The sequence below is a fragment of the Netta rufina genome, assembly GCF_964035555.1.
Source record: "Netta rufina genome assembly, chromosome: 5".
Lineage (NCBI taxonomy): Eukaryota > Metazoa > Chordata > Aves > Anseriformes > Anatidae > Netta > Netta rufina.
The window spans coordinates 47,363,434-47,376,258 of NC_140128.1; the positions used below are offsets into that span (position 1 = coordinate 47,363,434).

Consider the following 12,825-nt stretch of genomic DNA (forward strand, 5'->3'; position numbering starts at 1 on the left):
TGAAACTGAGGCCATCTGCCCAACTTGTGGTTTCAGCTCTGAGTGGAAGGGACCTAAAAATTGTGTAATGATTTCCCTGTGTGGCATTTCAGTTGAGTCTTCACCAATATAACCAGTTATGTATAGATGAATATGTTTTCTGTGCATATGTTGGTCACAGAAAATTAATGTTGGATTATGACCAACAACTCATTTTTCATGAGGTATCAAACCACTATTGGATAGATTTCTCAGGAGTTTTGTTTAATTGGCAACACAGAAGTGATAGAACCCCTGTGTATTTAGTCTGTTTTGAGAAATGTAGCAATGAATGCTTTTAGAAGACTGCTAGTACCTAATCTTCTGCTGGTGAAAGTTACCTCCCCAGTCTAAAACTTTAGTTAATAACTTTCCACAAATGATTAGCAAATTCCTTTGTGTTTTTTTTTTTTTTTTCAAGATGCTTTTTAAAACCTGATTGGGACTTATGCATTGCTTTTCAATGTGGTTTTCAAAGAAAATAAGTTTTGTGTGATTGCACTTCATTCCTTACTCACTTCTTACAGTTCTGTCCCTTGGCCTCTTAACCAAACTAGACAAAAGAATAGATAATCAAATACAGTAAGTTCAAGCCTGGCTAGATAATGAAGGACTACCATCTCCACTGAGGGCAGTTACAAGTCAGTTCTAGAAAAAAGCTGCACGCCTTTTGTCCAGTTATGTTCTTATCACCAGTAAGTCAGCACACAACTATGCTAAACCAATTAGAGCTTATAAAATAGAGAGAATGTAAGAAACCCTAGGAGGATTAAGGAACAAGACACATTCGTATGAAACCAGGCTTAGCTCTTCTCCTTCAAGACAGCTAGCTTTCAATTTTTCTTTTGATAACTCTGTATAGTTTTTAAATAGGTAGGGTTGCTTTCAGGTGAAATATTTATTCTCAGCAACAGCTCTCAGAAATGCAAAGACATAGATATTTTTAACTTTTTTTTTTTTTTAAATTAGAGTTTTCAGGGAAGACAGAGTAGCTCTGTCCTTCAATTTCATATAAAAGAGACTTAAGCCAAAAATTATAAATCAACAGTCCTCATGGAAAACATCCATAGGCAGAAAGTGTACTTGTCAGTATTATGAAGCTAATACGATATGACATTAATGTTTCATACAGAATATAAGTTCTAAGTTTAAATTTAGCGCTGCATGAATTTATAACTTTTTTTTTCTTTCTTCTTTTTTGTAAAACAAGATAGCATTAAGGCTAAAGCCAAAGCAGGAGTTGAAAATGCAGACTGTACTTTGGGTTGAGAATCACTGATTAAAGTTTTAAAACTCTTTGAGCTGTCACCTGTCTTAGACACAAGATGATAAATCTTGCAACTATTAAACTCACATAATTAGCCTTTGTATTCATGTTGGTATATAATCTTCCTACCTATTTCTTCCTTATGTTTGAAAAATATGTTTATCACGTCTTCTTTTACATTAGATTATCTATTTTTTCATTGTTTGACCATGTCTTCCTTGAAGTATGAAGGAATGGACAAAATAAGTTTGCTAAGTCGCTAGTCTGTGACTGAAGCATCAGCCGTGTTAAGGACTACTGCAGGAAGCGCCATAGCAGACATAAGAGATATCACCTGTCCCCAGAGATAGCCTCTATTAAATCTCAGTTGGCAACTGGTTTATGCTATGAAACAGGAAATTTTATCTTCTTCAGCTTGTGGATTTTTAATAGAGTTATTAAGATAATTCTAGATATTTTTATCCAAGTGAATGTTCAGTAATTTTTGAAGGTCAGGGCCTATAGATAGCCACAGTAAATTCCTCATGCCAGCCATCCAAGAAGATATCTTTTTTATCACTTATAGATTTACTCACTTTTACTGAATGTTTCCTTGTTATTGCACTAGAGGAGAAGTTGTACTGCTACTTCTTTATTTTCTGTTATTTTGTTATTTTCACTTCTAAACACCCAATAAATAAATGTCTAGTTCTAATCTTCCTATAAACACATTTTTATTAATCATTCCTTACTTTCTTTTAATACTCTCTGGACATTCTTTTCTGAAAAACAGTAGAAGAAAAGTAGGTTGTGGTTTACTTCCTCACCAAGAATGACAATTAATTAGTAATTTTCTATTTTTCTTAAGGTAAATCTTTTAAGAATTTGCTTGAGAAATGCTGGCAGAGGAGTCATGGAAGCTTTACAGGATTGCTGTCTTTTCCTTCTTTCCTTCCTTCCTCCCTTCCTCCCTTCCTTACCTCCTTCCTTCCTTTATGGGCCAAAGTTTTCATCTGGGGATGTTTAATTTTTATTAAAAATGAATACTATGAATTAGGAAAAAAAACCAACAACGTTCTTTTGCAGCAATTTAAACCTGGAATATGGTTGCTCAAAAAGTTAGTAATGCTTTTTGTTACTAACACCCTTATCCAGTTCTGGGGATAGAGGCTTCCAGTCTCCCTTTAAATATGTACTATCTTTCAGCATCATTATATTCACTTCAAATGCTACCTCCATTAGCAGTTATGTACCCTTCTGTATTCCAGTTTAGAACAGTTAGAAGGTGGTATTACTTGCTTAGCTTTATAAAGGAATAATAAGAGACTTGAAATCTTGAACCTTTTGTATAATTATGGTTTGTTATTGGTATTGTTATAGTGTGGAATTTCAGGAATGTGATATTGTTAGCACTTACCATTTATAAATAAAAAGGCAATTCTTCCATTACAGATCCCAAAATTATGTAGGGTTTAGAAAGTTTTGTTTTCTTTTCCCTAAGACAGAATTTGCTCAGCTTACATGCCTAATAAATGTATGTTTACTCTAATTAGACTTAGCTCTACATTAGCACCTATCTACACATTGCAAAAACTCTTTGTTAGATAACTTGTTGATTTTACAGTTGGGAAGTCATGAAAATGGTACTGGGTTTTCAAATTTACATTCACTTTCAAATTATAGCTCTCTGTTTTTTTAAGGTGACTTTAAAGACCAATGATTAAAGACAATTCCACTAATCTCTTGCAGCAAATTAAGAATTAAAATGCTTTCCTGTAATGACAATATAACAATGTATAGTTTTTGTCTATTGGGGTCTTAATGAAATGTAAATGTCAGTAGTTCTGATGTGCAAATGTGATTGCTTGCACAAAGAATTAGTCTCTGCCTAATGTAATCAAGATTCTGAAGTTCTGTAAGATAATATTTACTAATTTTTATCTTTAAATATGACATTGTTTTAAATATTCTTCTGACAGGCATTGTTCGAATATATTTTTCACCATGAAAATGAAATAAAAATTGTGAGTAATTCATACTTTCCATTATCAGTTTTTATTAAGTATCAGTGTGTTATTTCTGTTAATATTCTGCTGAACTAAGGATCCAAGTAGTACATCACATTTCAGTTCAGAAGTGAAGCATTAGAAATTGTATAAGAGAAAGAAACCCTTTCTACAGGTAAGGTAATGTGCACATACCTATATGTTCCTTATTGCTATCTTTTTTGAGAGGCAAAGCGTTATAACATTATTAAGTTAGATCCCTCATCTATCAACATGGTAAGGTGAAATATTTAATTATTTCACCTTAACAGAATTTACTGGAGTCTGAGCAGCACTATATACCAGTTAGTTGAGCTGTCTTGAAAGTTCAGAGTACCTGAGGCCTAATACAAAGTGATACGTTTGAAAAGATTGTCCATTATGAGAAGAAGGTGAAAATACCTTGCATAATAATTAGTGTTTGACATGATCGTAATTTGGCGTTTGAACCCTCTGAGATGATGCTTATGTATTTGAGTGAATAGAAATTAAATGTATTTGGTGAAACTACAAAAAATTTGGTGAAAACTAAAATGCCAGTAGGAGTTGGACAGTTTTGCTAGAAATTTACTTCTGTAGAGCTGAGGTGTTTTGTGGCCTTAAGGGAAAGAGTGTGTTGTCCCTAATAATTTTCCTAATTATATAGTTTCCCTCTTACCCTGTCTGAAACTTTGCTGATCTTTATATGATGTTGCACTGAATGGGCAAGATCAAATTTGTGTAAGTATTATTCAAGCTCTCAGAAATAAATAAAGGTTGCAGGATTTTTTTTGGCAGCTTACCAAGGGAAATAATTAGCTTACTGAATGAATAAAGAGTCAACGTATTTCATTACTATGTTAGATACATGCAGCCGGTCGAAATGGAATCAAAATTTCTGCTTGAAGTTTGTATGAGAGTAGTATCAATAGTAGTAGTGTCAATAGTGCATAGCTGATTAAACAGTTACTTAACTTTCTCCTGCACTACTAACTGGTGTGTGATTAGATCTGAAGTTACGCTCTCAAGCTGCTTATTTGATACCATCATTTTCAGCCAGTTAATAACACACAAGAAGATTTTGTTGTTGACAATATAGATCAGAACCATTTCCAAATGTACTGCTATGTGAAGCTTTTAATATAGTATCAAATGATTATAGTTGTACACTGTCAATTTATTGCATAGCATTTTTCTAAGAGGATTGAATTGCAATGCATTGTTAATACAAAATGTGGTTGAACCAGCAAGTGCAAGTGTCAAACACGTCAGAGAGAAATAGCAACTATTATTTACATATTCTGATACTGAACATGAAGGGCTTGTTTTTTATGTCTCTAATAACTAGAATGTATGTTGTTTGTTACTGAGAGCTCAGTTCACAAGGAATAGGTCACAGTATGCTATCTACACTGGGAGGATATGCAGGATCCCCAGACTGGACAGATCATTACATAAAATGCAAGCAAATTTCCAAGCACTCCAGCAAAAAAAAAATGTAAAACACTCTTGCCCTATACTGCATGTTCTTTGAAATCCCTGCTGGAGAATTCAGGATCACTGTCTTACAGGAAATTTTTGCCTATGGTTTTCTGTGCACCCTAGTCACCTGAATAAATCTCTAAGCAAAGAAGTGTCAGCTTAGTCACCACTGTTTATTGAGTAATGAGAGGGAGATCTACATTTTTGGTTAAAGGTAGCATCCTGTAAAAAAAAAAAAAAAAAAAAAAAGTCACAGTTCGCAGTGCAAGGTGTCTTTATGTTGTAATGTGTTTCTCTGAAGAGAGATTTTTTGACTGTTCAGTATTTTTCTCTTGATTGTGTTTATTCCTCTTTTCTTCTGCAATTCCTTCTCCACCATTTTCAATATATTGCTGTTCTCCAAACTGACCTTCTTCCTTTTGAGTCTCATCTGCATTAATTTTTCTTAAACAACAAAAAAAGAAATAATTTAGTTTTTGCTTAAACTTGGTTGTGTCAAACCTGTGTGTTCACTAAAGACATTTCACTGATTCATTTTCTTCCTTCTCCCCGAAAAGATTTCAGATGATTTGGATTCAGCAGAGATGTTAACAGTTTAAAAGTTGATCTGGATCTCTCTTGATCATCCAACATTCCGTGACATCTATTCCGTCTTTGTACGAAACACTTTTCTGTGCAAGATGAGATGAAAGAGCTTGGAAGTTATTAGATCAAAGCCTGGGAAATTGACTTAAAGTGACTGTGTAGATGGAAAAGTCTCTACTTGCAGGCTTTCTTCATGGGTAGAATTGGAAGACCAGTTCCTGCAGTTTCATAAATAAAACACAAAAGTAGTAGTGAGGATATTGTTCCTTTGTCAATGTGCAGATCTGGAACAGTCTGTACTGTTCTCATCTGCATTATTATTTAAAAAGCAAAGGCGGTTTTATTATTTTGCTTCTGCTTAGTATTCAGCCAGTCTATAGAAAAAAAAAAAAAAAAAAAGCCTTAGCAATTTCAGTTGAGGAATATCATTAATCAGTATGCGTTCAGCTGCACAAACAATGCAAGGAACTCAGTCCAAATTAAAAGTAAATATATCTATAATCTATCAATTTTCAGAAACTTGGAGACAGAAGAAGAAAAGAGAAGCACTGAGCTTATTCAGCATTTGAAAATGCATTCAAAATTCTTTCATCTTACTTAATGAAAAATTAAACACTTCTCTGAAGAAATTCCTATTACCCTATCCATTATTGTTCTTGACTTGTTCTCTTTTGAAGGCATACACTTAATAACTGACTTTCTATGTTCCTTGAGTATTTCTAAATGCTGTTTTACAGGCTACGTGCTATAAGAGCAGAGCAGTGTAAAAGACTTGTCCAGAAATAGTTCAGCTTCTACTTATTTCAGCAGTAGGCTGTGACATTGTATTCTGCCATTATTCATAGGTGGGTAATGATGACAACACACTTTGTCCTGAGAAAGAGCAAAGAATGTACAATATATACTTGGATTAAGAAATCATGACCGTAGTTCTTTGTAATACTCTGAACTTTATACTCTCTGATAGATATCTATTTATAATGGAATTATGTTAGATTTACAAACTATCGAAGTCCAGAAGACATTCACCAAAATAAATTGGCTGATGTTATTTATTCAGCTGTTTTATAAACTAGCCAGTGTCGGTTTGTCTACAAACAAGAATTTAGTCAATAACAATTGCTGGGAGAATTTGATTTTGCAAAACCACGGTAAATTACCACAGCCCTATAAGCTGTTCTATACATACTGAGTTCTATACATACTGACAGTAGATGATTTGGAAGTCTTAATTTATAGCACAATTTATCCAAGGAGAGTAATAGTAAAAATAAATAAATAAAAACAGCTCACAATCATGCTAAATACAGGTTTGATAAATTCTTTGTGAAAGAAGATTTTTATTATCACTGTAGTTTGTTTTTTTTTTTTTTGCACAAATATGCACAAGCTTGGAAAGTAGGCCCATGTGAACCTTACAAATTCAACAAGTTCAAATGCAAAATGCTGCACTTGGGTTAGGGCAATCCCAGACATGAGCACAGACTGGGAGCAGGACACATTGAGTGTAGCCCTGCCATGAGAGACTTGGAGTTTTGGTGGAAAGAGACCTCGACACGAGCCAGCTTTTCATGCTTGTAGCCCAGAAGGCCAACTGCAACCTGGGCAGCATCAACAGAGGGGTGACCAGTAGGGCGAGGGAGGTGATGCAGGATAGTTGGAACAGTCGTGGACAGTGACAGTTAAGGGAATGCAGAACAGCTGGAAAACTTATTACTGTTACTCCTGGTTGTTTTTCAATTAACATGCTCTGCAGATTGAACATTGATTTGTACCTAAACTGTGCATTTAAAAAAAAACCTTGCACCAAACTGATCTTTAAATATGCTAGCAGTTGGTATTGACATGGCATGGTGAAGGCTTTGACTTTTAAAGGTCTGTTTTAATCAAGTTACTAACGTTTCAAAGGCCACATTGTCAGAAGATTTGTTGTAATGCCAGCAGAAAGTCTGACGTGCAGAAATCTGACACTGATATGCACAAAGCCTTTTCAGGCAAACACCTTTTAGAAATGTTGATAACGTTTGTAGTGTTTGTGGACTAAAAATTTGTATTGCATGTAAGCATCAGAAACAGGATGTTCCTATTCCTTTCCTATTGCCTTAACAGAAAAGTATTAAACCAGGATTTACTTAATTTCAGAAATTAATTTCAAAATTAAGTTACATTTTGTTTCTTGATGCTAGTAATAACATCCCAGTAAGATTTCAGGATCTGCACCAACAGCAAAAGTGCTGATGCTAGTCTACAAAGCCTGAAGCAGTCTTAGTTCCCACTCTCTAAGAGCAGCCAGAATTGTTAGCCTTACATAAAATAGTTTTCATAAATAATTAGGGTACCAGAAAGAAAGCTGAGTGTATAACTACAGAAGGGATGGCTGTTTGAAATTCAGTCCTTCTCCTTGAATACTTGTCATCAGAGCACTCTAAGGAGGGCTCTTTAAAGTACATAATTTGCAGTAGGATCCTTACTCATTTTCCATGACTACTTGTGCCCCATTAGAAACAAGTGTGGTATTTGGCAGATGCACACATTCTTTACAAATTTGAAAATGCAAACAATTTTGAAAACACAACAAAAGTAAGTGATACTTCAATTTCAGCTGTTTTTCAGAGTTTTCCCAGTGAACTCTAGTGGGACAAAATTGTGTATATACTTTCAGGTGAAAGTGTTTGGAAGGGAAATGTAATTTCTATCTTGAAGTGAGCTTTTTCTGCATGGCAGTTGTGGTGTCCAGGGGACTGGCTGTGCAATTTGCAAAGGTATTAAGAAACAAAAGGCTGCCCAAATAAGCTCTGCCATCTGAGGATTTCAAGGATACCACACACCTGGATCAGATAGTGACTTCAGAGTTGTAAATCTTCCTTGGTTTTCTCTCTCCTGTCATGGAAGCTGGGATTGCCAGTTGTCTCTTTCTTTTGAGGACACCAACAATGCAACTCCTTACACTGAATTGGTATAGAAAAAATACTCTTTTTCACAGAGCCAAAAGAGAACAACTTTTGTAAGTTGTTGTAGCTCCACTGACTTTGCTGTGCTATATCAAATAATCAAATATATCAAAGTAACCTGTCGATTACTTGCAGCCTCATTTTGCTATCAGGAAGAAATGGAATCAAGCCCAGAGGTACATATCACTAAATTGAGCTCTTTGACATATTTCAAGTATTACATATTTGTATGTATTACATTACATACAATTTTTTCCTGGAAACTATTAAATCCTATGCCACAGAGTGGCCAGCACACAGAACTCTTCTATACTGTTCCCAATAGACATATTTTCTGATTTCTGTGGTCAGCAAAATGTTCATGAAAATAAAGAAAATGAGTTCTTTGTTATAAAAAATTCTGCTTTAAAGACTTTAAGACTATTTATGGTGATATCCCTAAAATAGAAGTAACATGTAGTATGACTGATATATTCTGGGAGAAACTGGTACTTTCAAAACGTAAACACTAACAATTGCCTCTTTGGTAGGTTTTGGTACAGAAAACACATCAATTTGTTTTAATAGGAATTTAGAAATTACAGGGAAAGCATGAAAAGCCATAGATTATGTCTGCAATAGCCAATGGCAGCACATTGATTAGCATGCCTACTTTTCTGATATACCAGATAGAAGAGGTTGTAGACTTCCACTCTCTTAACTATTTCTTAGAATATTTATCTATTTTTACTATCTATTGTAGAATAATTTTTATGTCAGGCTTTTAAAGGAAGAAGTATTTCCAACTGTACACATCTGAGAGTCCCCAGAAGTAGAGGCAGCCTGATGCTAGCAATGAGATGACAATTCAATATCTCAAACTGGCTGATTTGTTTATTTTAGTATAGTTCTGCATGTTTTCAACAATTTTTATTGAACAAGGAAGGGTGGCTTGAAAAAAGTGTGTTGGCTCACACAAATACTTGGAATATTCTGAAGCCACAATTTATAAATCTAATCAAATTAATTTTGTGTTTTCTCTTTTTGTTACTATAAACTATAAGGATTACATTATTTTTCAACTGTAAAAATAGTAACCATAAAGCAGCGCACCCTCCTCAAGTTTACCAGGACTGTTTATTCAAAATTTTCTCTTTACAAAAGTCTTTGCATAATAAAAGTTTTTTTGCATAAATGTTGAAGGCACTAATGTTAAGGTGATGGCTTTGTTTTGGAAGGCTCTAGATTTGGCAGCCCTTGCCACCGAGCATGCACAATTCAAGGACTGGTGGTGGAAAGTCCAAATTGGGAAGTGCTGCTATAGGTAAGCCATTGTTCATTTCTTCTATGAACAGTGAGAAAAAGTGCAGGACCTGAACTGATGTGTGTACTGTGCAATGCTGAAGAGTGAAAAATAATTCAGAATGTATTTAGTTGGAGAGGACTGTGATTACAGTTAAATCTCCTTTAATACAAGGAGATTATGGTCAGATACTGGAGGTAAAGGCACCAGTATTGAGTACCTTTAAGTAACTAACTTAGTTGCATATTCACTTTTATTAAACTTTATTAAACTTTATTAAACTTTATTAAACTACCGGTAAAACAGACCACACAAAATGAACAGTAGAATATTGGCTTGAGAAATTGACTGGAAATGAGAGACTTAAGACTGAGCCGTGGTGTAGTTTACAGTACAGATTTTTTTTCAACATACAGTTAAATATTTTTAATGTTAGCAACAGGTGTTTTGCTATTTCTGAGATCAGGCTAAGAGAAAGTGTTTTCTGCTGATGAGGAACTGTGAAAGTAAGGGAACAACCAAGGCAAAGACTCTGCGGTGTCCAGAAGACAAACTGACAAATGTGAAAGGAAAATGGAAAGCTTGAGGGGAGCAAGTGTAGATGAGCAATCGTGGATGATGAAGGAAAAAAATGATAAACGGGGCTACTTTGGGCTGGGCAGGGAGGCCTAACAAGTAGAAATGCAGCATTACAATGAGATATTGTAGCTTAGAGAGACAGGACTGGGCCTCTGTCATGTCTGTTCCTGAAGATGAAAACCAGAAGCAGTGTTGGGCCAGCCAGAATACATTCCTATCTAGAGACTCGAACAGTGCCCAGAAATTCATACCTTCCCCTCCAAACCTATGTGAAAACAGCTAACAATGTCCTATTGTCATTTCGAACTATAATTTAACCAGAATGGCAGAGGCTTCTGCTACTGTATATAAAGCAGCAGTTTTCATGTGGAGCCATGGATTACTAATTTACAGAAGTAACTAAGAAGAGAAACCTATTGTTAGTAATCTTAAACACGTTAAGCAGGGTTCTGTGTCTACACAGGGAAACATATGCGGACCGCGGATGAACAAAGACTGAAAATGCTCTAATGTTAGCAATATCCATTTTCTTGGCAGGATTTTTTATGGCTTTGTTTTTATGTTTTCAAGAAAGAGTAACAAATAGTTAATACTAAAAGAATGTTAAAATTATATGGTCAGTCAAGGAGATTTTTTACAGTCAGTCAGGGTGCAATTCTGTTAGACAACCAGAATTGCTTATTGTTGTTTATGTAGAATTCCAATTTAATGAATTTGATTTTTTCATAATTTTAAATGCTTGTCTTTATAATAATATATTCATGGTTTTTGTTCACATGCACACAAATAAATGATGTTAAAGTATGCTTTTGGACAGTTCCTCTTTGGTTTAGCGTGCCCTGCTTCATTACTTAATAAGCTTTATTTAAAAAAAAAAAATCCAGAAAACAACCTTCTACATCTATCTGTTGTCTCTTTAGGTTAGGATTATATCGTGAAGCTGAAAAACAATTCAAGTCAGCTCTCAAGCAACAGGACATGGTTGATACAATCTTGTATTTGGCAAAAGTAAGTCACCAATTTGCTTATTTCAGAATGAAGTGAAATTCCAGCCTTTCCCAGTGAAGTTCATACACCAGAATAGTTGAGTATTGAGCTTGATAAGCTCTTGAGTTTAATAGTGTGTCATCTTTACGTGGACCTGAAACAATACTTACAGTTGAAATTGAAGTGTATAGTTTAAAAAAAGATTCTGGAGTTTGCTTATTTCATGAAAAACCCTTCTGCTACCTCAGGATATTCTTTGGTCTAAGTTCCAGTGAGTATTACACAGCTAAAGAATTATTGGAGTTTCAGCAGGAAGAACAGTGTAGCTATCTGTGGTCCCCTAGGAAACTAGTGCAATAAATCAGTACGTGAAGAGTGAAGCTCAAAATCCTAGTTTCACAAGCAAAATCAAAACAAAGTAAGTTAAAGGAAGGAGTCAGAGACCTTGAAGCAGAGAATGTTCTGTCAAAATAAAGGCATTAAAAGCTTTAAAAAAACAAGTGGTACAGGTAAGCCTCAGAATTACTTGTTTGCAGAGATTTGTATCAGACTGAACATTTTCAAAGATATTCAAAAAGATGTTGCCTATGAGAAACTAAAACTGCATTTTCATTCTTCTCATCCTAGGAAGAGATGAAATCAGTTGCTCTTTGTCAGCTACCTTGAAGCCACCTGATTCAAGTCAATCCAAAATATGTTCATATTATAATACTTGCTGTACCTTTGCATTCCTTGAGCTGTTTACTTTTAGTTATTTAAATTACCACCATTGATATCTGAAGGCTTGTCTTCAGTACAGCATTTTGAGTTAGTTTATTCAATTCAGCTTAGTCATTTTAGATTTCTTTCACTAGCAGGAGTCATTCTGCAAAATTCATGAGCTACAGGGTGATTAAATTGGCAGAGTAATTGGATTAACAGTGATTTTGCTCTCCCTCCCCCTTAGAAGCTTAGAAGCTTCCCCCACTTAGTAGCACAAGTAGGAGCTGTATTTGAACTTCCACCTCCCACTCCATAGCCCAGCTAGCTCAAGTATAAGGCATCACACAACATAATTTAGTGACTGTTGGCTGACAGGCAATAGGGTAGGGCACTGAGTTCTAGCACAATCTGACAATACTGAAAAGTCTAGAGTTAAGCAGCCAATAAAAAATAATAGATGTGCATCAAGTTCTGTGCAAACTGACTGATACCAGACTACCAATTAGTTTTCTGGTTATATTCTGTATAACAACTGTTATCAGAATCTTGTTTTTTTTTTTTAATATATTTTCCTCAAAACTAACTCTCCCTTGAAATGTAATTTATGAAAGGATAAAAGATTGAAAGAAAACTAAAAAAAAATATACAGAATATTGCCAAGGAGTTACAAAATATTTCATGACCCAGCAGGGCTGGAAATGGGATTTTTATACCACAGGTAGAGAGAAAACATACCTCATAAACAAAGATAAAAAGATTTTAAAAAGGAACAGATCTCATGGAGTTCCTTCACCTCCATTTTTTACCCTTTTGCCCTAAGAATATGAAGATAGCTATTCTTCATAGTTAGATCAGGTTGAAAAACAAACAAGAAAACAAAAAACCAGCTTATTAAAATTCTCAGTTCAAAAAAGAAAAAAGTTATTTGAAGGTACGTTGGTATGCACTAGCTTATAAAGCAGATTTAGA

The 12,825-nt window shown here is 34.7% G+C and overlaps 1 protein-coding gene across 1 annotated transcript in view; it reads left to right on the plus strand.

The window, feature by feature from the left end:
* Nucleotides 1-12,825, plus strand: part of TTC8 (tetratricopeptide repeat domain 8) — a 45,191-nt gene that overhangs the window by 20,316 nt on the left and 12,050 nt on the right. Inside the window, exons 7-9 of the mRNA XM_084287890.1 lie at nt 3,244-3,288; nt 9,524-9,609; nt 11,088-11,175. Of these exons, the coding sequence (XP_084144016.1) occupies nt 3,244-3,288; nt 9,524-9,609; nt 11,088-11,175 (219 nt within the window). The remainder of the gene's footprint in view (nt 1-3,243; nt 3,289-9,523; nt 9,610-11,087; nt 11,176-12,825) is intronic.